The 27,560-nt window shown below is 36.6% G+C and overlaps 3 protein-coding genes across 4 annotated transcripts in view; all 3 read right to left on the bottom strand.

Moving 5' to 3' along the window:
* Positions 1–1,613, bottom strand: part of LOC108681066 (glutamic acid-rich protein) — an 11,397-nt gene extending 9,784 nt beyond the window's left edge. The window contains exon 1 of one of the 2 annotated variants that reach the window (XM_018170039.2): positions 1,560–1,613. The gene's annotated coding sequence lies outside the window, so the exon portion shown is untranslated. Of the gene's footprint in view, positions 1–100; positions 109–1,559 lie in introns of those variants that run through there. The other variant, XM_018170038.2, reaches the window with a different exon arrangement.
* Positions 1,614–5,003: 3,390 nt separating this feature from the next.
* LOC108681068 (DNA ligase 1) lies at positions 5,004–18,382 on the bottom strand. Its single transcript, XM_018170042.2, has 5 exons — positions 18,301–18,382; positions 6,652–6,906; positions 5,891–6,112; positions 5,539–5,574; positions 5,004–5,245 (listed from the first exon to the last, which is right to left on the bottom strand). The coding sequence occupies exons 2-5, from the start codon at positions 6,880–6,882 to the stop codon at positions 5,072–5,074; spliced, it is 663 nt and encodes a 220-aa protein (XP_018025531.1). The 5' UTR covers positions 6,883–6,906; positions 18,301–18,382; the 3' UTR covers positions 5,004–5,071.
* Positions 18,383–24,099: 5,717 nt separating this feature from the next.
* Positions 24,100–27,149, bottom strand: LOC108681061 (programmed cell death protein 6-like). Its single transcript, XM_018170029.2, has 5 exons — positions 27,063–27,149; positions 26,454–26,560; positions 25,903–26,071; positions 24,298–24,400; positions 24,100–24,168 (listed from the first exon to the last, which is right to left on the bottom strand). Exons 1-5 carry the CDS (start codon positions 27,134–27,136, stop codon positions 24,100–24,102), a joined length of 522 nt encoding a protein of 173 aa, XP_018025518.1. The 5' UTR covers positions 27,137–27,149.
* Positions 27,150–27,560: the final 411 nt, after the last annotated feature.

The following is a 27,560-nucleotide window of genomic DNA, read 5'->3' on the forward strand; positions in this document are numbered from 1 at the left end:
TCTTTTAAAAAAATCACAAAGTAAAAAGTATTAAAGATAGCGTTTTAATTCTTTCTTTTTTACAAAGAGCTACATTTAAAGTTTCGTTGGGTTTACTTACAAGTTTAATTCTTGAATATTACATCTTGTAGGTGACCTCCATGCTGTTCAATACATTTTGTCAGACGAGATCGGAAGTTTCGCTCCACCTTCTCAAGCATGTCTGGACCAATGTCAGCAATAGCAACGCGAATGTTGTTCTTCAGTTCAGCTAGGGTCCTCGGACGATTGGTGTACACTAAGGATTTCAAGTATCCCCACAAAAAATAATCGCAGGGGGCTAAGTCCGGCGAGCGCGCTGGCCACTGGAGATCGCCCCTTAAGGAGATCACGCGTTGTGGAAAGTGTTCGCGCAAGAGAGCCATTGAAGCGCGTGCTGTGTGAGCCGTGGCCCCATCTTGTTGAAACCACACATTTCTTACACCAAGTTCATCAAGTTTTGGAAGGAAAAACTCTTGAATCATCTGAATGTACCGTTCAGAAGTGACTGTAACTGCCCTATCGTTCTCTTCAAAAAACCATGGGCCTATGATGCCAGTCCTGGATAAGGCACACCAAACAGTCACTCGTTCTGCATGAAGGGGCTTCTCATGAAGTTCTCGGGGGTTCACACCACTCCAATATCGCATGTTTTGCTTATTCACACACCCTGACAGATGAAAATGTGCTTCATCACTAAAAAACACAAGTGCGTTGTTAGGCAAGTTTTCAACGATGGCTTCACATGCCCTTTGTCGTGAAACAAAATCACGTGGATTTAGTTTTTGCACCACTGCCAGTTTGTAAGGGTGGAATTTTAAGTCTTGGTGCAGAATTCGCCTAACTGTGCGATCGGAAATTCTAAGCGCAGATGCATGTTTTCGTGCGGATCGCTTAGGTGATTGCAAAACCGCCTGCCTTACTCTCTCGACATTTTCTGGCGTCCTAGTGGTTTTGGAAGGACCTGGTTTTTGTTTCCACACACTGCCTGTATTCATAAAAGTATTCACCCACTGAACGATTGATGTACGACCAGGAACACGACCAGTGGGCGCGACATTAAACTGCCTCCTAAACGCACGCTGGGTTGCAACGATAGACCGGCCACTAGAAAAGTACACAGAGACTGCGAACGCGCGCTCCTCTCTCGACCACTGCATGGTCGCAACTGAACTGATAGATGTGTATAAGAGACAGCCCGCGCACCATATTGCGCATGGCGCCACCTTCCTAGGACTAATGGCCGCCACGTGGCGCGCAATTCAAATAAGTAAGTTCCCGCGCCGCACCCTGTACTACAAATGAACGTTTGAAGTAAAACTCAACACTCATTTTAAATCGCAAATCCGTTGCCCGTTGGATCTAAAACATGCAACATCTCTCAGATTCCTCAGCTCCTGCTTTTATCCCATGCTAAAAAGCGAAGATAGTAGGCGGTCAACCTGACGGATTGATGGATTTGATAAATTTCTTCCATGACGTGCTGCGAGTTCATCGTAGTCCGTAGATGATCGGCCAATCTGGTGACCTTAGTCACTTACCAGTTACCAGCACACCGAAAAAATGCTAACCACACAAGCTTTGATTGCCATTTAGACGATTGTCATTGTCATTTAGACGATTCTGAAATTTTCAACCTTCAATGAAGAAATTTAAAACAATTGTAAACCTGGATCTCATACCATGCATAAAATATAGCGTTATTCATGAAGCAAGTAGTTGCATGAAAATTTATTCTACACGATTGAGAAATAATTATTTATTACTTAAAAAACTAATGCCCCATAAAATCTCTCTCAAGTAGACGTTTACATTTTAGGACTGCAGGCCGCAAACATTATATAACCACTATTTGCATAACATATATTGTACAAAAAACTTTATATTTTTTCAAACATATATGTATAGTAAATTAATTATGCGTTTTTTTGGAGCATGGCAAATAGATGATCCGTTGAACTTAATTTAGTTGATAGACGACCGAATCGACACTTTAGCGAACTCAAGCGCGAGCTCAAGAGGCAAACCTAACTTCGCCTTCAACTTACCCAGTCATAAATCCATAAATACCAAACGGATTTCTCTCAAATTTGAAATATAAGTAGATAATATTAGTAATTTGCGGACAGATTTATTTCAGATTTTTACATCGAATACTTTTATATTAATACGGAAAACATGACTTCATTTTCAACTTACCCATTCATAAATTCATAAATACCGAACGGATTTCTTTCAAATTGGAAAGATAAATAGATAATATTAGTAATTTGTGGACAGATTTATTTCAGAATTTCACATCAACTACTTTTTTATAAATACGGAACCATGACTTCATTTTCAACTTACCCAGTCATAAATTCATAAATACTGAACGGATTCCTTTCAAATTTGAAATATAACATAACATAACATAGTGATGTCGGCTCTGAAGTGTAGGCCTGATGTGGCCTGTCGCCGATTCTTTTCCATTTCGTGCCTTGTTCATAATCGTTTCACGCACTAGAATTTGTCGGGAATAAAACACTTGTACTAGCCGTTTTTTTCACTATTCGCACAATTTTGATTGAACTGCACTAAAATTGAACCTATCACTGAAATCGTTTCGGTACAAAATTCGCGAGATAAGTCAAACCGGCATAGTAAAAAGTGAGAAAGTTGGGACCCGCAAACACTACGTGCGTCCTCGATCACTGCCAGAACTCAACTCCAAAATATGAGTAGATAATATTAATAATTTGTGGAGAGATTCATTTCAGAATTTTACATCAACTACTTTTTTATTAATACGGTAAACCTAACTTCATTTTCAACTCACCCAGCCATAAATCCATAAATAATGAACTGATTTTATTCAAATTTGAACTATAAGTAGATAACATCTGTAATTTGTGGATGGGATTTTTTCAAATTTTTACATCAATAACTTTTTCATTAATACGGAAAACCTAACTTCACGTTCACCTCGCAGGTTAGGTCCTAGTCAGGTCAAGTTTCAGTATTTTGTGGCATTAGAAAAGAGTAATTGATGTAAAAATTTGAAAAAATCCCTTCCATAAATTACAGATGTTATCTACTTATAGTTCAAATTTGAATAAAATCAGTTCATTATTTATGGATTTATGGCTGGGTGAGTTGAAAATGAAGTTAGGTTTACCGTATTAATAAAAAAGTTATTGATGTAAAAATTTGAAAAAATTCCGTCCACAAATTACAAATGTTATCTACTTATATTTCGAATTTGAATAAAATCCTTTCATTATTTATGGATTTATGGCTGGGTGAGTTGAACGTCAAGTTAGGTTTTGATTCGAGTCCGCATGCCAGTCCGCTGAAGTGTCCGACCGGTTGATAGGTCTCGGACAAATTTACGGCCGGACCCGCGGCCGAAAGGTTTTCTTTGTGTTTTTTATGTTTTTTTTTGTGTTTTTAATGGAACCTGTTCCTAACTGGACCTAACCTGCGAGGTTTTCGTTGATTGGCTAGGTTTTTTCGATGTTTTTAGTCCGGCGGCCTCGAGACCGGCCGCGGGTCCGGCCGAAAATTTGTCCGAGAAGTCCGGTTTGATAGACGCCAATTATCTTCAAAGTGCTATTCTTTCTCGAATTTGGAGTACAAAACGATAATCTTCCTATTTGCCCTATACTAGAAATAATATTCTGCTACCCATAACACTCTAATTTAGGACATCTAACTGCAAAGCGATGTAATAGCATTCATAACGAAATAATTCAAATTAAGGTGGTTGGTCAAGAGAATCTTTAGTTACCCTGGCCTGTCGCACAAAATTGAAAAGAATTAGTTTTTCGAAAAAATTAGTCTATTGATTATCCCTGAGCTGATAGGTATAACACCGATTTAGATAATAATTGTTGATTTCTAAATTCTCAAAGTTTGCTTTCGACTTGCGTCAAGAATTTTTCTGAAAAAGTGTTTGTTTTATGTGCACCTTTGAAAAGCATAGTCAGCGATCAATGCCCTATACGGCCTCCCAGTACTGACGACTCAGTCTTGGATAATGAATATTCATTTTAATCGATATGTAATACGACTAATACCTAATGTTTCAACATAAGAATGTAACCCGTGCTCCGCAGTCCAGTCGTAAGACATATGAAATGGTTCCTCACATCATTCCCCACAAGCATTGTAATGAATTCATTGTCAGCCAAAGCAAAATTTAAATCTTCATAAGTTATGTTCAAACATAATATTTAAATAGATATATTATCAAATACCTAATTATTAGTTGGTTTTATGCCCCCGATTAAATGCAAATTACTTATTCTTTCACGTAAAATGATAAATTTGTAGAGCCTTCAGTTTAAATACACGCAACAGTCTATAAAATAGATCAATTGATTCGCTTTATACCACGTAAACTCGGGTAATCTGCCATAGAACTGGATCCGGGTGTGATGTATATCCAATAAATTTTGCGGGGTCGAAAGATTTTGTATTCGCCGCCGCACTTCAGTTTGAAAATGGCTGAAGTGCGATAATAACGATGGCTCATAAGTTATAACGTGGTTTACATTTCGTAAATATCAGAAGCATTTCTGTGGTCTGCAACACCTGTTAACCACTAACGTACCCAACTTGGAAGCACCGACAGAAATACCATCGCTTGTAGTATTCAGTTAAATTCACCAGTGCAAGAACCCGTGAGATGCCTTGCTCCTCACGCAAAAAAATATTAATATATGTGCGACATGGGTTTCAGGGCACATTTCAGATGGAAATTTCAAGGCAATGTGACCAAGAGTTTCAGGTCCACAGGCAGCTTAGTCATACACATAACAAGAAAATAAATGTACATCAAGTCTGGCAAGATATGGCATATTAACAAACTGATTAAGGCTATTGCCGTGTACCCTACTATTTTTTGCAGCTCCATTTATCCTCCGTCATTCTGGAGCACAAGCAGTTATAATGTCATAGTGTCAACTAGAAAATATAAAAAAGGAAAAGGAGAAAAAAAACTCGTCCTGTCAATTTGATTTTACGCGTCCAAATTTAAACGAGATCATGCTATCGATGTATTATCATCCTTCTATTCATCATCCTCCTCCTCATCATCCTCATCTTCATCATCATTCTCCTCCTCCTCATCTTCATCACCCTCTTCTTCATCTACTTGCTCTTCCTCCTCTTTCTTCTTCGGTTTCTTTACCTTCTTTTCACCGTTCTTCTGTGCCTTGTCTTCCTTTGGTGCGGCTTTTCTGCTCTGTTGCAAAGATATTGCAAATAAAATTAACAAATGGGCAGAGCAAGAATATATCTGTCAACATATAGATTCTCTTTAACGAATATAGGTAGCTAATTTTAAAATGTATATCAGCGATACAATTGAGGCGTCATAGAAAGAACAAAACAGAACAATATTTATTAGAGTACTTTTATTTAATTTTTGTCATAAAATAAAAAAATTGCTATTCTTTTATTAATAAAGCTCCAAAGGCACCAACATTATCAAGTTCAACAATTTTAGAATGCAAATATAATCCAAAAATTGCTCACCTTGGCGTCCTGAACAGCCAGCGTGGCGCCATCAATCTATGACAAAGAGATTGAGGTTTGATTAAAACATTATTATTCATCAACTGCATACAAAAATCTTTAGTTTATCCACCATCAAACTTCTGCAAAAATTTCAGTCAAATAAAGGAATTTAAATATTTTTTCAAATTCCCAAAATTTTAGATTACTTGCCACCAAACTTTGCAAAAATTTCACCCAAGGTAAGACTAAATTCCAAACCGTTGAACAGAAATTCAGAGCCACTGAGTTAACAAATAAATTTCACAGGTAATAGTAACTTGGCACATGATCACAATATATGGTTACTCAAAAATTAAGAAATATTTCTTACCACATGTGTGTCCTTCAAAGCCTTCTTGAAATCATTTTCATTCTTGAATGCAACGAAGCAGTAACGCCTGTTGATTTTTTTGTGTACGTTCCACGGTACAGTTACTTGTAATATTTCTCCAAACTTTGAAAAATATTTCTTAACAGCCTCCTTATCTGTCTTTTTGGGGAGCTTTGCTGCAAAAATTTCAAAGTCAAACTTAAGAGGTTCCTTCTTGGCTTTCTGTAATGGAAAATTGTAAGAAATAGAAAAATAAAACACAAGAAAAAAGAGAAATATTGATGTTTGTATGAAGTTATTGTTTTTAATGATTGAGATTTTGAAAATATAACATAGAAAAGAGTCAGCTCCTGATATTTCCATAACATAATAATTAAAGTCATGACTTAGTTGAGGCAATATCACATGTTGAATGCATTTTACTTAGGGTTTATTATGTAATATACATAAGTAGCCAAGTATGTAATAAAAAAATTTCCATTTTAAAGCTATGGTATTCAATCAAATATTAATAAAACATTTTCAAGTTTTGCAAGTTGAGAAATAAGCATAAAATTTTTATTTCTTTCATTTCCCAAATTCTGGGTGCACGAAGTGGCATAGTTAATAAAATACCAAGTTCAAGAATGAAAAATGAAAAACAATATTTTCATGTACATTTTCAACAATCATATAAGGAACATGCTTCAATTGACAAGTTATACAGTTATTTTAAGATTGCACCATTTATAAACTTATCTTCAAGTAAATTAAAAATTTACCTTGGCTGGTGATTTGTCATCAGTTTCACCCTGAGGCTGCTTCCGTTTGACTGCCTTGTTAACTTCCTTAGGTTTTGCTTCCTTGACCTGCTTAGGTTTCCTCTCCTGAGATTTGTTCTCAGCAGCTGCCTTCTTCTTGGATTTCTTGGGGGCAGGAGACTCCTTCACAGGTTTTGCAGGGGATTCTGCAGTGGCAGCAGCAGCCTTCTTATTGATTTTGTTCTTAGCCATGTCTTTGGATAGGTTTATATTGACCTGAATCATAAATATTCATGTCAGTATCATGTTTGAAAACATACAGTCCTAGCATAAAATAGCATAAAAGCAGGCTTTAGATCTCTCCAAGATCAGAACTTTTCCTTACAAACATAATATAGAGCTATTTCATTTTGAGAGCTAAGACATGATAAATTTTTTTTCAGCACTCAATTTTCTATCTACCTTCAATTTGCTAACCATTATTAAATAATAGGCATTATAAGGTCAGGACACAATGAATATGCAGTAGATACTATTAGAAATTTACCAGCAAATAATAATTAATTAGGTAATAATAATGAATTTAATTATAATAATAATGAAAAATTTACAAGCATAATTCATAAATGCCCTGAATATAAGAACTATGAGATCTAATTGTTAACATAAGGGCACAATCAAGCACTGAAATTCGAAATAAATTGAAAAATTCCAACTTAGGAGCCATCAGATTTCAGCAGGGTTGGCAATGATTAAATCAAAATGATTAAATCATGTGATTAAATCACTTGATTTTTTTATAAAAAAATCATGATTTTTTTGATTTTTTCGATTTTTTTGATTTTTTCATATATTTAAATATATTGAGCGGCAGTCTTTAATTTATATTGAGGTATTGTTATTCATGGCTTAGTATAAATGTACTATGAATGACAAATTGGTACATAAACTTGTTGCCTTTAGTGTGTATTAGGTTCCAATAAATTGAATGTTTTTGGTACAGAGGCATCAAGTGTACAATACATTGTACATAGCTAGCAGCTTAGCTAATTCTTATAAGGCTACCTATAAGTAGTCTTTAACTATTTGACTATTTGTTATATATTGATTACAATATACACTTTAAATGTGTTAGCTAGCTTATACAGGGTGGGGCAGAACTGATTGAACAGTTTTGAGGCAAAATAAAAGAGTAATGTAGGTACATAAAGAAGAAAGTTTTTTTTCCTCAAGATTATCATAACATACCATTTAAAATACTTATGTTTTGAAAACAATATCAGGAAGATGGGGTTTGTTAGCTGCATCACACTGTTGGGGTCGTTTTCGGAAGTTTTCTATAGCACGTTCACACATATGGCGAGGTATGGCCATAACCTCTGCTGCAATAATCCGTTCCTTTAGCTGTGGTAGGGTGTGGGGGCGACTTCTGAACTCCTTTCTTTTAGATGTCCTCAAAGAAAGAAATCGCAAATGCTCATATCAGGTGACCTCGCAGGCCACTGGAAATCACCCCTCAGAGTCTGGGAACATGCATTTCAAAACATTGAGTGACATTCGGGCTGTGTGAGCTGTAGCCCCATCCTGCTGGAACCACATGTCTCCCAATGCTTCATTTTCAACAATGTTTTAACAAAAAAGTTGAAAAAATCAAAAAAATCAAATAAATCAAAAAAATCATGAAAAAATCAAAAAAATCATTGATTTTTGATTTTTTTGATTTTTTTAAAAAAATCAAAAAAATCGCCAACCCTGGATTTCAGTAATCAGTAAGAATTTTATATAGTATACCATGCATGTAATTGGTTTTTAAAAAAGAATAAATTTTCAATTTTAATTTTGTAAAGATGCAATAATGTCCAATTATGTATTTGGAAATTAATTTAATTCAGCTAATCATTTTTCAATAACTTTAACTATTTCTTGCATTATGTAAGTTGTAATTAAAAGCGTTCATTAAAAATTTGCATACATAATAGGAAATTTTTAGCCGAGCTGGAAATTTGGGCAGAAGCAACCTGTCAAAGAAAATCTAGATAGGCTTTTTCTTACTGATTAATAAAATTTAATTGCATCAAAATAACATTTTTAATGAATTTGGAATCATGCAGTCTTAGTGAGCACTTTTTTTAACAATTATATGGTAGGTACCCATCTTCCAGTTCCTAGAATGGCAGGAAAGCTTTAGTTTTGGAATAAAGGCACATAAATTCCATGTCAATCTGGAAGGAATATTGAGAGGAATTAAAAAAAAAAATTCAGGTAAAAGCTATTTACAAGCAATTTTCAAAAACTTTAATTTAAATATGCCATTTTCAATTTTTTATAAAAAAATTAGATAAGGACCATGGAAGTAAGTAAAATTGATTGCATTTTGTCTCATTCAAAGGTGTCTTCCAGCTCTGCATAGTTCCTAGAAAGGATTCCATACCTGTTCCCCAATTTGGAAAATTGTATTTCTAAAATCGTGAGCAAAAAAACAATTTCTTCACAGGTGACTTTAACACGTTGGCCGCGATTGCTGTTGGCCGCGATTGCTGATTTGGCCCGAATGTTGTACGGGAGATAGGTTCAAACTTGTGTGCAGCTTTGCAGGGGCATGTTCTGTCATTGTGTTGCGCAAAATTTGTGGCCGTATTTGGTGCACATCGCTCAGGGTTGAAAGTCATCATTATTCCTGGCGATGTGTACCAAGTGATGCCATGCCTGTTGTGGCTCATATTGGCTCATGCCGCCTATCGTAATCACTTCTAATGCTGTGGGCGATGTGTACCAAGCAAAGACGTGCATCTATGGCTCATATTGCGGAAATAAGCCTAAAGTTATCACTTTTATTACTGTGAGTGATGCGTGCAAGTAATCTATATTAGTTTTGAGTCATAATTGCACACATTATGACTACTGGTATCTCTTAGCTTTTTGTGAACAATGTATATTATGCATGGAAATTACTATGGAAAGAGATTGGTGTCCAGGTTTTCATAATCCTGAATAAAGTTGAGGGTATTTACATTCTTAGTTCAGTTATATTTACCTTATAGAGATCATTCATCGTATATATTGTCTTGAGCTTCTGTTACAAGCAGCATCTCAGAGAGAGTAAAATCAGGATGTAGATCTCAAATTATTGAGTGGGAAAGAGGACAGCCCACTTTCATTGAACCAACTAGAACTAAAATCAGGATGCGCTGCCATGAATGCTACAACATGCTCTCAGCAAATGAGGGAAGTGCCATAGCAAAGGTGAAACTTGAAGGTTAAAAAAATATTTTGATGACTGTGAGGGAAAACCAAACATGTGCGATAATTGTTTTTCAATCACGTATGCTATATAATGATGCTGGCAACACCCAATGATGTAGTTTCAGATCAATACAAAAATATATTTTTTTTTGTTTTCATGCAAAGATAGATATAAATGTTGCTTTCAAACTGGACACAAATTTTGTAGTTTTTGTATTACTTGCATTTGAAAATAAGACTATTTCTCTAAGCAGTAGTTGACTTCAAAGCATTCCCTAACATGTCTATTGAATTGTATCATTGAAATTTTAAATTTGAAAGAGTAATAAGATTTTATAAAAATATTTTTCATAGGCATGTACCACATGGGTACACATCGCAATTCTGAGAAGTACAGCGTGTACATATATGGCGCACATTGCCGCCAACGTGTTAAAGGATTGCATGAAAAAATAGGCTGTTCTGCTTATATTTTACTAAAAAATTTGGGAAAGGCCATGGAAATGAGTAAAATTGGCCAGATTAACAACATATCTGATTTATGAACTACTTCTACCCAATTTTCCAGTTAGGCCTGTTTTACATCAAGTACTTTAAGTATATTGTAAAGGAGGTATTTTAATTATGGTTTATTTTAACTTCAAAACTTTAATTCAATATTTATATATACAATACTGCCTGTATCTATGATACTTTGCTGGTCTACTCTCCAAGCTTGGCAAGTGTGTGCATGCCAGAGTTTCTTTTGGGTATGGAGTGGTTTGCCAGGGATAAAGAAGAAATTCATCTGCCAGAAATCTTGTGGTTGCAGGAATGGTGGGAAAGCTCTAGTCAAGGCCGAAAGTTAGACATTTTCCATACTTGCAGCCCAGATCGCCAAGAGATGACCCTGTGCTCATATCAACAAAGCTATTGTGAACCCTACGTCCTAGCAACTGTTGCTCAGTACTAGAATTATTAGAGGTCTCGTTATTCACTGCATCCGCAGCTTGCGGTCTTTTAGATTTTAAATTATTTTCTATATACCGTAAAATGGGGTTACTTTGACCGGCAGGGTAACTTTGACCACTTTTCGTTTTTTTTAACAAAAAACCCCAAAACTCAAAAACGATTTGACATAGAAATATTTGGTCAATGGCCGTCAAAGGCCTAATACTGAGGCTACGTAACACAATAGAAAGATCTAAAAAGTTTGCATATCTAATAGGTTAAAAAATTAATAATGTGACCCACGAAAAAGAGCTATTATTTTAAGCCTGTCAAGAGTACCCCCTACAATTTTTTTTATTTTTTGGTTTTGATGCATTGTAGTAGAACTCTTCTAGTTACATATGCAAAAGACAAATTTTAGGAAAGTGTCATAGTTTGCAAATGGGAGGCGCTGCCCCCCAATGGGGGAACTTTGACCACCTAATGGCAGCCATGATGGGGTACCATTGACTGGCTTGGAAATTAAGTTAAAATTACCATAGGTACCTATATAACATATTTTATGTTTGATACACCTATTAATGTTTTTTCTTTATGTTTCAGACTCTACAGAGTCTTAATATATGGTAATTTTAACTTAATTTCCAAACCGGTCAATGTTACCCCATCAAGGCTGCCATTAGGTGGTCACATTTTGCCCATTGGGGGGTGGCCCCCCCCATTTGCAAACTATGAGACTTTCCTAAAATTTGTCTTTTGCATACATAACTAGAAGAGTTCTACTACAATGCACCACAACCTGGAGTTATTTGGAGTTATTTTACCAAAAAATAAAATTGATTTTACCACCCGGTCAAAGAAACCCCAAGAGCTGGAGTAACAAAGACCATCACTTTTTTTGAAATTACATCAAAACTATGAGAGGCAGGAGCCAGCAATTTATGGTGAGTAAAGCTAGAGTATAGACCTGTATTTTGCATGTTCCAATTTAAGTTTAACTTATCTAGTAAAAAAATGTCATCATTTTGAAAAAAAAAAGTGGTCAAAGTTACCTCATTTTACAGTAGTTGGCCAAAGACTGGCAAATATCTTAGGTGCAATAATTATAATCCAAATGTCATCAAAATCTTCTGAAGGCATAAATTTTGTTGCTGATGCATTGCCAAAGATCTTGCAATATTCACCCACTTTCTACACCCTGGTGCACATGTTACCCCTAATCTCTAATTTTACCCAAGAAACAGCAACAAGAATATTTGTCTTTACTTTAGAGGCAACTAGGCATAGTGGCAATCAAGAACATGTTTATTTTTTAGGGTAAACATCCCATTTCTGAACGCAAATTAAGCCTATGCATTGCAGACTAAATTTATGAACGCAAATGTTAAACAATCATAATACAATCCCTTAAACTCAGTTAACAAAAAATCTTAGTTTTTACGCACCAGACACCTCTGATTCATATGCTAGTAGATGCAAGGCAGATGACAGTGCATGACTGGAAGCACATGCATCGACAACCATACGCAGTGCCAGTTCAGAACATACTGATGGCTGCAGCTGGCAACACGTATATCAACAACAGGCATCAAGCTATGATTTGCCGTTCAGACTTTTAGTTCAGATTTAGCTTATGTTCTCTTGTTCAGAAAGGAAAAAACTCGCGCATTTGTCATAGCAGGAGACGTTCATGTGCTTGCCTATCCGGATTTCCCTTCCTGATTTCGCTTTTGATTTCATTCCTGATTAAGAGCAAACACTGTTGCGGGGTTTTTCGCAAATGATATATCAATCCAACACTTTGTAAATAAATTTATAAGATAAATTTACATGACAAATTTTAATTGCACATTTTCCAAGCATTATTTTATGAAGTTAAAAGCGATCTTTACCAAATTACAAACAAAAACTATTCATTCGCAATGCCCTCAAGCAAATGAACGTGCAAAATGATATGAACGTGATATATGATATAAACACGATAAATGATACAAATGTGATAAATGATATGAACGTGATAAATGATTAGAACAAGCTAAATGATATGCATGTTATGAATTATGTGAACGTTATAAATGATATGAAAGTGATAAATGATATAAACGTGATAAATGATTTAAACGTGATAAATGATCAAAACGTGCTAAATGATATGAACGTGATAAATGATCATTTTTTTTCACTTCTTTCCCACATTAATTAATTTTCCTCATTAAGCCTAAAATATCTCCCAAACTAATGAACTTAGCAAATGTTCAAAAAACGGTGATGTTTAGGTCATGATCATTTTTTTTTAATTTCACCCTTGTAGCAACTTATATGGTTCTAAATTTACAGTGAGCCTAACATATCTCCTATGCTCATGCACAGGCTTTTTGTGTACTTTTAATTAAAGGGGCAATTAAAAAATCATGACCTAAACATCAACGTTGGCGAAGACGCATGCAAAGTTTCATCAAGGTGCGTTTATTAGTTTGGGAGATATTTTAGGCTCACTGAAACTTGTAGACCGTGAGCCTGGCCATAAAAGTGTCTGAGAGGTCTTATATATGCATACAGTGGGGGGAAATAAATATTCGTACACTTGAAAAATCGTATTTTAATGTATGTAAGTACACAAACTTAACAGGAAAAGTGATTTAAATTATGTATAGAGACGCATAGTTTTCAAAAATACTATCAAAAGAAATTAAATCTCAATGCAACAAAAAACAATGCAACATGTTCACTTCTTTGGGTGAAAAAAGTATTCGTACAAAACAATAAATCCGCATTATTTTAATTTAATACTTGGTTGAATACCCTTTATTCAGCTCAACAGATACCAGTCTATTTCTATACGTCTTGACCAATGATTTGCAGATGCTGACAAGTGTTTTATACCATTCTTCTTGGCACACCACCTTAAGATTCTCAATGTTTGTTGGGGACCTTTTCTTTATTTGAATCTTCAAATACCGCCACAAATTTTCAATCGGATTTAAGACGGCATTCAAGTCCTGGAAGGAAGGAGAAAGTTATAGGAAGATTGCTAGCCACTTGAATGTTCCTTTTAGTACAGTTGCTTCGTTCATTGGACGCTTCAAGACCCGTGACAGCGTTGAAAACCAAAGACAATCAGGTGCTCCTAGGAAGATTTCTGCACGATCTGCTACATTATTGGGACGAAAAATCCAAGAAAATCCACAGATTACTCGAGGAGAGTTGCAAAGTCACCTGAGTGCCTCAGGAATTCAAGTAACCAAACAAACGATAAGCAATGAACTTCACAGAAACGAATTAAAATCACGCACCCCAAGAAACACCCCACTCCTAATGAAACAACATCAAGATGCCAGGCTGAAATTCGTCAAGGAGCATAAGGACAAAGACTATGCTTTTTGGGAAAAGGTTCTTTGGACGGACGAAACAAAAATTGAGCTTTTCGGTCGAAATTATCGTCACCATGTGAATATCACTTATAGATGGTAGGATGAATGCTGCAAACTACCAGAGCATCCTCGAAAATAATTTGACGACTTCTGTTGAGAAACTAGAGCTACCTGGTGATTGGATTTTCCAGCAGGATAACGATCCTAAGCATACTGCAAGATCCACAAAGAAATGGTTCACTGATAGAAATGTACACGTTATGGAATGGCCAAGCCAGTCGCCAGACTTAAATCCGATTGAAAATTTGTGGCGGTATTTGAATGTTGAAATTAAGAAAAGGTCCCCAACAAACATTGAGAATCTTAAGGTGGTGTGCCAAGAAGAATGGTATAAAATACCAGTCAGCATCTGCCAATCCTTGGTAAAGACGTATAGAAATAGACTGGTATCTGTTGAGCTGAATAAAGGGTATTCAACCAAGTATTAAATTAAAATAATGCGGATTTATTGTTTTGTACGATTACTTTTTTCACCCGAAAAGTGAACATGTTGCATGGTTTTTTGTTGCATTGAGATTTAATTTCTTTTGATAGCATTTTTTCATACTATGCGTCTCTATACATAATTTAAATCACTTTTCCTGTTAAGTTTGTGTACTTACCTACATTAAAATACGATTTTTCAAGTGTACGAATATTTATTTCCCCCCACTGTATATATAATTCCCTTAACACTTGCAGTAGTGTATTTTGAATAAATAGCTTTGTTGTTGGAAAGGTTAAGCTCAGTTTCAATTTTAAAAACTTATGTGCATGAAACATGCTACAAATTTGCTTTTATTGTGCTAGTTAAAATCAAAATGAATTTTGACAGTGCACGCAAAAATATTGTCTGTATACAGCTTTGTTCTTAGCTTTTTCATGATTGAAATTACTTATTTATGCTTATTATACCCACTATGAATAAAATACCCAAAAAAACTTTTTAAAAAACCACGTTTTTCTTGTGGACTAAAAAGTAGAAAATAAAATACTTTAAAAAACTTTTTTAAAAACACGTTTTTCGTGTGGACTAAAAAGTAGAAAATAAATTATGGTTCGCCCCAAAAAACGTGTGTCGGGCAGATTTATGATTAAAGCGAAAAGCACCCAACACTTAAATTTTGGAAATTTGATGGTGAACGTACAGCCCGACCCAGGTTTTTTTGGGGCAAACCATAATTCATTTTCTACTTTTTAGTCCACAAGAAAAACGTGTTTTTTTAAAAAGTTTTTTCAAGTATTTTATTTTCTACTTTTTAGTCCACAAGAAAAACGTGTTTTTTTTTAAAGTTTTTTTTAAGTATTTTATTTTCTACTTTTTAGTCCACAAGAAAAACGATTAAGACTTGATTAAGTATGACTTGACATACGTATCGATGATACGCAGCGTTAGCGCCTGCTTGTCTATAACGTGAGCGCCCGCACGTCATACTATATATATACTATATATATACTTTACTCAATTAAACTAATTTAGGTCTCTAATTACTAGTTTNACACAAACAGTTTATCACTATTTGGTAGAGCAAGGTCAACTGTCAACTTTGACACATTTTTCGATGATCTCATTGGGTGGCATGCACCATCTCTCTTTGGATCTCAACATTTTCCTGCTAGATGGCCCAAACCTAGTGTTTTGGCAGTAGTTTGACGCGCAAATGTATGACGTCACCATTTCAACCATCAACAAACACATGGAACTAAAACAAAGCTTAATATAAAGGAAAAACTAGAGAGGTGTTGGAATTACCCATGATGTCGGAATATACCGCGTTTACCCTAATGCATTATTTACATTTTTGTTAAAGAATAAATGCAGTTTTAATGCAGTCTGATGTGGAAGCAACTATGCAATCACTGATAAAACATTTTGGGTTCACTTATTGTGCAGGATAGTATTCTGGATTATTATTATTTCTGGTGGACAGTGGTGGTGGGCAGTGGGCACTACTCAGCACTAGTGCGCATCGCGCATGGTGCTGAACTGCAGAAGCCACTGTGCAGAGTGGATGAATATAGCAAGATCTTTGGTGACGCTTCAGTAGCGAAATTTTTGCCTTCAGAAGATCTTGCCGACACATTTAGATTGAAATTCTTGCATTTAATATATCTCTCAGTCTTCGGCCAACTATTTAGAAAAAAAGTAAGGTTTCCGGTACGTTGGATGGATTATGATGCAGCGAAGCTTGTCCGGAAATCAGTTGCGATGAGTTCCCGCAAAAACATGTAAACAAGGTTTTTTCGATTGCGTAGTTTCGGTCACATTAGAGCGGTCAGACTGCTTTATTACATGTTCAGTTGACACTTGCTGTACAATCAGCCTGTTTTTAGGGTAAAATTAGTTATGTGGGGTAACACGTGCCTGCAACCTTTTAAATAAGTTTGTGGCTTGTAAATAGTTCATCATTACTCAGCGTAAATGGCTTTTCATTAAAAATTACCCGGCGATGCATCTTTAAAATGGCCGGCGACGCTTTGGGCTTAAAAATTCATATATTGGCGACGCTGCATCCACCCTCTGCATAGTGGTGCAGAAGTTGAAAACATAGTGACAAAGCAGAGATCTTTAAGAATCAGTTCATTTTTAATTTCCTCATTTACCCAAGATTTAAATCAATTTCTTATGTATGATAATGCTGGTATCCAGGATACTTAACTGGTCTACTCTACTTATAGGACTCAAAAATGAACTTGAGGGAGAGTCTAAAAAACTCTCTGCTTTGCCACTATGGTTGAAAATATTGTGGAATGACACATTTTTGTACCCAATTTCTTCAATAAAAAAACATAAATACATTACATTAGTTGATTAGAGGCTTTAGAGCTGCAAGATTTCATAGGGTAAACGCGGTATATTCCGACACTTTAAGGACGCATCGAAAAATGAAAAACTATAAAAAAAAACCGTATGCATTACGTAAGTTCTGTTGCCTTCACATGACTCTCAAAACACTTCACTACGCGTCAGCAACGATTAAATGTCATAAAATGTTGCCATATTTATTAAAAAGCCTTTAGAATGGAAACCTACCAAATCCCTATATTCCGTCAATCAAACCATAATATTCTTCCTATAAAAACAGTTATTCACTATTTGGTAGAGCCATGTCAACTGTCAAATTTGACACATTTTTCGATGATCTCACCACGTGGCATGCATTGTCTCTCTTTGGATCTCAATATTTTCCCGCTAGATGGCCTTAACCTAGTGGTTTTGCAGTATTTATAATTTCGACACGCAAATGTATGACGTCACCATTTCAACCATCAATGAACGCATGGAACTAAAACAAAGCTTAATATAAAGGAAAAACTAGAGAAGTGACGGAATTACCTACGATGTCGGAATATACCGCGTTTACCCTACCTACTAAAATTATTTGATATTGGAGCTGTAATGTCAGTCTGTCCATAGTGGCAAACCAGAGCTTTTTTAGAATCAGTTCATTTTTATTATCCTAATTTTTCAAGATTTAAACCAATTTCTTAAGTATAATAATGCTGGTATCCATGATACTTTACTGGTCTACTTATAGGACTCAAAAATGAACTTGAGGGAGAGTCTAAAAAACTCTCTGCTTTGTCACTATGAGTCTGTCAGAAAAAAAGTAGGACTTTTCCCAATAATTCAATAAAATTATAAGGGCTACTGCTCAATTTCCAAGTTTGGTTTGAAGCTACAAAATTTCAAACTTGAATAAGAACTTTAGCAACAATTTTTTACTACAGTACAGAGTACAGGCTTATATAGGGTCTCAAGTCAGCATGAGATAGACAGAGATACTGTTCCACTGGCAGCCTATATACACTGGATAATGATCTGAACTAGTAGCTAGGTAAGATGAAGAAGAAAACATGTCCAAAATTTCCAACCAATTGTCTAATGTCCCCAGAATTTTTTATAATGAATATGGCCGTTACCGATTTTAAGACTCAAGTCACTCAACCGCTCAATTCTCAAATATTTGTTATATCACTACTTCAATAGGTTTGATGCAAAACAGAAGATGTATAAACTTTCCTATTAACACCCTATAATTCAAAAGTTGATATAAATCACCATCTAGAACTCTAGAAGACCTACCCCAGCTCCTTTACACGATGTCCGCTCTGTGACTACAGTCAGTACAGTGACTGCCTTATCGATACCGGGAAAACGCTGGCGACGAAATTGTTGAATGTTATTTAGACATCATGACTTACCTCTTAACAGTGATGTTTAGCTCGAGACAATTTTTTAGATATTGGTTTCGTTCGCCATTTATTTTCATTTTCCCTCATTCTTGATTTAGACAGCAATACATTCTTAAATTTACAGTGAACAATAAATTTATTCTAAAATAATGAACAGATTTGAACGAAACTTTGTTAATGTCTTAATGAACACTTAACCTCCCAACGTTGATGTTTAGCTCGTGACAATTTTTTTTAGTTTGACTTCTTTTGCGAGTCATACGGCTTTACGTGAACACCTCTTTGACAATGCAAGTTTAAAAATCAGCCTGAAAAGTGTCGGTCGTTTCGCCGTATATCCGTATAACTCGCGAACGAAGGCAAAAAAAAATTATCGCGAGCTAAACATCACCGTTGAGAGGTTTCGTTTGTATATTCAAAGTTTCGTTTAAATCTGTAATGTAGTTAAGAACTTGTTTTTATTCCCTGCGAATTTCGGCACGTATCGCTACATACCTCACGAATGAAGGTGAAAAGTTCCAAAAATTTTCACGGCGTAAACATCACCGTTAGGTGCTAATGAATACGTGTACCAAGTTTCATCGAGCTACGTTCATTACTTTGGGAGATATTCCTCATTCACTGTATTTTGAGATTTTCGGCGAGACCGGCCGCAAGTCCGGCCGTAAATTTGTCCGAGGCGTCGTGACAACTCACCGAGGAAGTTAAAGCTTGGTAGATAAAAAGACAAAATTTCGTAGATTTCGCCTTTGTTTTCAAGGTTCACGGCTGAACGACCCGGTCTCCAAGATTTGCTCATGCACAACGACCAAGAAATATGTCTTAATATAATGAACGCAACTCGCTCAAAGTCTGCACACGTATCCGTTAGGACCTATGGCTTTTTGAACTGCATGAGAACACTTTGTTGTTAAGCAGATGAGTTTTATTCAAGCTTAGTAATAATTTCGATTGCAAGAAATCAAAATTAAGTTCGAAGCATAGCTCTGAGCAACAGGTTCGGTTAGTGTGATTCCCCCCATTGGGGTTGGGTCAAGTCAGGAACAGGTTCGGTTAATGTTAATCCCCCCACTGGGGTTTGGTCAAGTGAGGAACAGGTTCGGTTAGTGTGATTCCCCCCCACTGGGGGGTTGGGTCAAGTGAGGAACAGGTTCGGTTAGTGTGATTCCCCCCCACTGAGGTTGGGTCAAGTCAGGAACAGGTTCATTTAGTGTGATACCTCCCCACTGGGGTTGGGTCAAGTCAGGAACAGGTTCGGTTAATGTGATTCCCCCCCACTGGGGGTGGGTCAAGTAAGGAACAGGTTCGGTAAATGTGATTCCTCCCCACTGGGTTTGGGTCAAGTCAGGAACAGGTTCGGTTAATGTGATTCCCTCCCACTTGGGTTGGGTCAAGTCAGGAACAGGTTCGGTTAGTGTGATTCCCTCCCACTGGGGTTGGGTCGAGTCAGGATCAGGTTCTGTTAGTGATAGCTGATTGCATAGGCCTACTGGGGTTGGGTCAAGTCAGGAACAGGTTCGGTTAGTGTAATTCCCCCCCAGTGGGTTTGGGTCAAGTCAGGAACAGGTTCGGTTAGTGTGATTCCCCCCCACTGGGTTTGGGTCAAGTCAGGAACAGGTTCGGTTAGTGTGATTCCCCCCCAGTGGGTTTGGGTCAAGTCAGGAACAGGTTCGGTTAGTGTGATTCCCCCCCACTGGGGTTGGGTCGAGTCAGGAACAGGTTCTGTTAGTGATAGCTGATTGCTTGTGCCCATTGGGGTTAGGTCGAGTTAGGTACGGCCGTACAGGTTATGTTAGCGGAAAGTGATTGCCTATGCCCACCACACTGGGGTTAGGTCGAGTCAGGTACAGGTTCGGTTAGTGTGTTTCACCCCCCCTCCCCCCGTATTGCGTCAAGTGAGGAAGAAGAGGCCAAGTTTCCTTGAGGCGTTGCTGGTCATTGACTTTTTTTTGGTGGAGTGTAAATAAAAGATAAATTTCGCTTTAGATAACTTTGTAATCTAAAGCGAATGAGAGACATTGTTGTGAGATGTGTGTATTATAAAGGAAAAAAGTGTAAAATGAATGAAGAAAAAGAAGAAGGGGGGGTGAGGTGGTGAATAACTGGTTTCAAGCTGGTGTGGCGAGATGAGGCAAGTAAGAACAGCTGCATAGGTATAAGACTGACTATTTCTATTGCATGTAGAGGGTTGGCATTGGCTTTTGGGCTGATTTAAGAGTCAAATTTTTGGGCTACGGCAGCGCTCCCAAAGTTAGTGGTGTCGAAGACTAATGGTAATCTCATGAATATAGATGGAGTTGATGAAATCTATCTTAGTTGAGTTGATGGAGTTGATGAAATCTATCTTAAGTGGAGACTAAGGCCACGAGACTTAAAATGCATTCTATGCACAGGTTGTCTACGATGGATTTTTCGAATCGGCGTATGAAGGGAACTGAAGCCTGACAGCAGCGGATGTTAGGAATCGGGGCAAAAAGGAAGCTGAGGCATGACAGCAGAGGACGGATGATAGCAACTGGCGTATGAAGGAAACTGTAGCATGATAGCAGATTGCGGAGGAAAAACGCATTTGTGAAGATAAAGCTGCGGGTCAAATAAAACTTAGGTATTCATTACACCCGATGTTTGTATGACAAACGCTACGTGGTTTGTATGACAAACCTTTGTGTTGACAAAAAATTGAGCACACACAAAAATATTGCTCCAGAAAGTAGGTACCAAAATTTGGAAAGCATTGCGAGAATATTTCATGCCTGGTGTGAACGACAGGAAACTGTTTTTCCCAAATTTACTTCTAAATATTCACGTGTAGGATTTTTGATTTTATTATCGCTGGACCATAGTTATATCGTCCATAAAAATGTAAGAGACGCAAGTAGTCGTGTCATACATACCATAGTTGAACTGTATAAGGTTAACCCACGAGGATTTCCGCCTTTCAGTTAAGCTTTCTTGTTACGTCACTTAGGTCCAGAAACGTAAACAATCCCGTCATTACCATGACTGATTGATTGACTGACTTGATCGCATTACGGTGATTGGTTAATGCCCGTGACGCCACTGAGATCAGTGACGTCACAGGCGAACAACGAACTACATCCGCAAAAATGAGCTTCTTATGGGCAGAGCTGGGCAGCGCTACTTTGAAATGTAGCGGCGCTACCGCTACCGCTACATACTCTAAATGTAGCGGGCGCTACCGCTACACCCACTAGATTGTAGCGAGCGCTACCGCTACAGTAAAATGTAGCGCCGCTACATTAGCCGCTACAATGGCCAAAATTATTGGAAATCACTAAATATTTATTGATCTGCTATTGGGATTTGCTCATAAACATTTAATGATAATAAAATTTTTTCAAAACATATCAATGCACCTTTATTGCAATTAACCTAACCGAACTAGTACGGGTTAGATACAGTAAACAAAAGTTACAGTTATTTTTATGTTTTACCATACCTACATGGATGTCTACTTTTATCTACCAATCTCAAAAATTATCCACATATACATATAAAAAGTCAGTCTTTTATTTGTATATATATGTGGATTATTTTTGAGATTGCTAGTGTAAAGTAGACATCCATGTAGGGAAGGTGAAACGTAAAAATAACTGTGTAAAAATAATTGTAAGCAAACTGAAACATGAAAAAATACCTGTAAGTGGTAACTGGTAACAACTTAACAAGTAACAACTAACATGTTGACACTACTAACAGGCTGAGGTTGACAACATTACACCGAAATCTTTCGTACAGTTTTATTCTGTAATTTATATTATGTATGTATCATGCTGGTTTTTAAATAATATTTAAAACTATTAAGTAATAACTAAATGCTTTATCTATAAATGTAGAGGTAGCGCTTTAGCGGCAAAACCTCGTATCGCTACTTAAATATGTAGCGCCGCTACCGCTACTGAAAATGTAGCGGCCGCTACGTGTAGCGCGCTACTGCCCACCTCTGCTTATGGGTCAAACTTATACTAGTACAACCATGATACATATACGACAGATGAAACTGTGGGCTGCTGGACGTGACGTATCTAGCCCAGCGGTGGCATCGTCAAAACATTTGTGCGGGAAGCTATACGTACAAGAATAGAATAGAATAGAAGTGTCGGCCCTGAAGAAATAGGCCCATGGCCTGTTGCCGATTCTTGAATTTTTCATGACTTGATTCACAAGGGATCCGGCCTTTGGAACCCGATCCTTCCCTAACTGACGATTGATTGAGCATTTTAAGACTGAACATATGCTCCTGCAAAGCTTCGTCTAGTCTGTTCTAGCGTTCATACTCGTAGCGTCAACGATGCTATCAGGGAGGCTGTTCCACATGTCGGTGACTCGAAGCGAGAAGAAATGTTGTCGCATGGATGTGTTACAACGCAGTTTTTTTAGTTTATAGCCGTGGCCCCTGGTGTTGGTAAATTCTAGTAATCCTTCTGGGACCTTGTATAAGCCATGAGTGTACTTGTGTGCTTCAATGAGTTCCCCACGCAGACGTCGATAACTGAGGCTTGGAAGCTTCATAATCTTCAATCTTTCCTCATAGGACTTGCCTTTCAAGCCCGGAATTAACCTTGTTGCACGTCTTTGAACACTCTCTATTAAATTTTTGTCCTTTTCAAGTTTCGGTGTCTTCCATTGTATTCCGCTGTCGCCTTTCCATATGAATTTGTGTCTTTTCCCGATTTACGTGCTTTTAATGCGCTGCAATGCCGACAGTGTACGTCCCGTATTTTAACAGTTCTAAAGTGATTTTAAATAGAATATGGACAAAATAAACTATTTTACATTGTGGATCTAAGAATTTAAAAGTGAGTTTAATAAACTTATTTCAAGTGTGCTTCTTTATGATTGTTATCCATTGCCAGTGAACCGGCATGCTACAGAGTACTGACGGATGACAAGAAGAGATATAGACGGCATTGAAGGTTAAATAAATGAGCACAGTTGCCTGAAATTAATTTATATTTTGTCCTGGCTTTGAGCTGCAAGCATCTGCCCCTGATAGTGGTGAATTATTGTCCCTAATAATGTTTAGTTATCTTGTAGCAGCTCTGCCGCTGACAAAGGCATTTCTTAACACACGGAATGAGGTTGATATCTTAATGCCAATCGGACGCATGTTTCTAATAATAAAATTCCTCGCATTCAACGGGTGGATAGCTAGAGGTCAGCATAGCCCAAGTCCACAGTGCGATTCATATACCTTCCCGAGCGTAACGCAGCCGGGCATCTTCACGGCTTATGACACAAAGCGCCCACCACAACAGCGCCGTTCAGTCACCGGCCGCAGCGCATACAGGCCGGAGCACAACTGGGCGGAGCGACAGCTCATTGATCTGAGGCTATGTGTAGATATTGCATGCTGATGGTTGGCGTATGGCCCAGGGCCTGTTTACGAGTCAATTTTGTTACCCACGGCTGCGCTCCCCATTCAATAACGAGTTTGAGATGAAAAATCGAATGATACTGGATATTAAAATAATAATTGCCACAAGGTGATTTATCAAAATGCGGTTTAGTAAATCGTTCAGTTGAGTGGTGAGTGGGAGACCCCGAGCCTTCTGTTGAGTGGTGAGTGGACGGTGTCTTCTAAATAATGTGTTAAATCGCATTTATTGATTAAGACCCATCACTGAATGTTGAAGGATGTAAGGCAGCCTATAGGAGATGAATGCTATCACAATTCAAAGGCCAGCAAGAACCTGTTCTTCAGCTTGAATTGGGAACAATTAGCACAAATACCATCCTGTTAGATCATACGTATTTTTTAGAATTTTTTAACACAGATGAAATTAAGATGAATCGCCAAGCAGCCAAAGAATTGCTGGAATTTGAAAAAAATGAAGAATTTCATTATATTAATCACGCTTCCCACCTGTAGCTCAATGCAGCACTGAATGAAGTCATCAAAATAGATTACGCCTTCCCCCGTCCTGTCAAACTTCTGCACCAGCACGTCAATAAATGGCTCTGAGAAGCTGAAACAAAATTAAGTAATGCTAATTAATTGATGCAGGCACAATGGTTTCAGCAATAACAAAGCTATTTGAAAGTAGATGCAAGAGCTCTACTACCAGCACTGTCCTTCTTATTTAATAATTGAGGAATACATTGGCCCCAATTATCTCGACCAATTGCTGGGAGGCAACTACCAACCCAATATGGAATTAAACTTGAGAACATTGGATTCATTCATACATTCATTGTTTATTTATTCATTGTTCATTCATCTTTCAATCACTAATTCATCATTCAGTCAATGAATTCATCATTCATTTATTATTTATTTGTATTTCTCATCTAGGGGTAAAAAAGGGGGTACTCTAAAAAGTTGATAACTTTTGCAAATCACATGCTACAATATGGAGACGCATTTCAATAGATTCATAACAAAATTATCTAGCGGCTCTATAGCCCCGATTTTCGATTTTCCTCATCGTTTTTCTTTTATGCCCGTTTTCCATTTTCTACATTTTTCAGCCCCCCCACCCCCACTCCCCCCATATGTAAGTAAACCATGCACAAATACAAAAAAGGGCTCCTAGAGTCGCTATGGTATAGTCTTTACAAATCGAATGATACCGTATGTCTTTCATTGCTGTAGCTCAAATACTGTAGGAATTATAAAGTTTTTAAGATGTTTTTTTTTGGATATTTAAATTGTTCAGGGGAGCCAAATAAAGAAAAATTTATTGAAAAAATAAGAATATGCACAAAAAATTCTTGATATTGCAGCTCAAGCTTCCCCATTGCCAATTATTTGCATTTATAGGGTACCAGCATGCGTCTTCAGACTTATTCTTATCCGGTTTAACGTGAAAAATAAGCTATAAATGGGGCTTTTTATCTTATGTATACATAAATATTCATTTTATATAAGTTCAAAACTGCATTACGCAAAAACTATTGCATATACATCCATGGTATTTGCTTTCTTGAAAGCGCATCGTTTGAAGCTTTCAAACGAGTGCGGCGAGGACTTTGCAATTAACGCAAATACCATTTTTATATGAAAATTTTTAAATATTGTTATAAAACGGTCATTTTATGAAAGTTCAAAACTGCATTACGCAAAAATTATTGCCTGTACATCCATGGTAGTAGCTTTGTTGAATACATCTTGTTTGTAGCCTTCAAATGAATGGTAACTCTTTGCAATTAACAAAAATAATGATATATATATATACAGATTTAATTCCAAAAATCTTTTTACATATTGTTACAAAATTTTCATTTTATATGTTTTTAAATTGCTTTACGCAAAAAATAGAGCACGCACATACATGCGGTCTGTTGCATTAGATGCGCCTTTTCAGTAGCTACTAAATGAGCCAAGAATACGGGAAAGCCAAAATTTTCAATTTTTCACCAAGCCGGTCCCCCTAAGCTGTATAATTTTCATCAAGATCAGAGGAAAGAATTTTTTTGTGCATATACCTACCACAAGTGTAAAAATTTTCAATTTTACTAGCCACATTACCTGTAACCAAAAGCAGTAGTGAGGCAAGTTTTTAGTTCTTCTTTGTTGATGTTGTTGGAGTTGTCTTGGTCAAAGGACAGGAATGCATGATGGCAGTCCAACAAGAATTTCCATAGGTGAATAAAATCTTCAAACATAATAACATTCCTGTTGGCTTTGTCAAACATACCTGCAAAAGCATATCAAATCAGACATGAAAATGTCTAATTTTATTCATTTTGATTACACGGGAAAAACTTTGAAGAGAAAACTTGCATTTGAGATGAAAATCAATGAGATAAGCAAAAATTCACATTGGAAATAAACAGAAATCAGCTATTCTATAATGCTAGTTTGAAAAATTTGATAATACAGAATAAAGATATTTGCTATAGTTTAGAGTTATAAGATATCAATTGATTAATTTTCAACATTGCAGATGTTGCTTATGCAGGAAATGGAAGTACAGGTGGTAAAAATGAAAAGAGACTATAATTGAAGGGTGATTTGCGGAGGAAGATTGATGAGAAGATGATTAATTGTCACACTCAAATCCTCAGTGCTGGTCTCACCTATCAAGAGTCTCACAGTGTCGAGGTTAAAGGGAGTAAAGTGGCCATTAGAGAGAGCAGTCTGTAGCTCCTGAGCGTCTATGGTACCACTGCGATCCTGGTCAACACTAGAGCATATATAGATGTTAGAATGTAGTGCCAAATTAAATCCATTCTTGCAAGTTGGCCCTCAGTCATCTTGAGTAGTTATTACTCCTTACATAGTGAACCATTAACTTAAAAAAATAAGTATTATACTGAAAGATGTTTCTTTAGCAATTATTTTTGGGGATAAATCTAAATAATTTCCTGGCTTACCTACTCATTACCTTTACAAATAAGTAACCTGAGCAAAAATTTCCTTTTCAATTTCAAATATAGTGCAATATATATCACCATTCTTCATATGAGTAAGTACGATAAGATATTTACCGATACCTAAGATATTTCCTATAATATATCTTATATATAGTAATATATCCCCTTATACATAAGATTATAATGCTGGGAAAAATTTCCAAAAATGACACTCATAACAAACTTGAGAAACATAAAAAATCTAAATTAGTTTATAAACAGTACCGCCTTTCAATAAGCTAAGCATTCTTGAGCTTTTAAGAAAAAACTTACTTCTGGAAAACAGAAAGAAGGTAGTTTTTATAAGGATTTCCAGCCATATTGATATCAAAATATTTCTTTTGCATCAACTGATCTGAAAAAGTGAAAATAAAAATTAAATTCACAAATGACTAAGCGACATTAATGTGGTCCGCCACTCTAAATCTGCTAATAAAACTTTACGTACGAGTTGGTAAAGACGCCTTATGAATACTACCTACGTCTAATAACAGTAATTATGAATAAATGAGAAATGACTATATTTGACACGAAAAACCAAATATATAATAAATTCTTCATGTTATTGGGGAGAGGTGCGGATAATGACCAAAACAAAAAAAAAGCAACTGTACGAAGATAACGCTCACTGAATATGTGTATTTATGTATTACAACGTTCATGTATTGGATTCCGCGTATGGCTGTATAAGTCGAGAACGAGGGTGAAATCGAAAAAATTCACGCGGGCTGGACATCGTCGTTAGGTCCTAAAAAATATAACGCAGTACTC

Source organism: Hyalella azteca, unplaced genomic scaffold (genome assembly GCF_000764305.2).
Source record: "Hyalella azteca isolate HAZT.00-mixed unplaced genomic scaffold, Hazt_2.0.2 contig5199, whole genome shotgun sequence".
NCBI lineage: Eukaryota > Metazoa > Arthropoda > Malacostraca > Amphipoda > Hyalellidae > Hyalella > Hyalella azteca.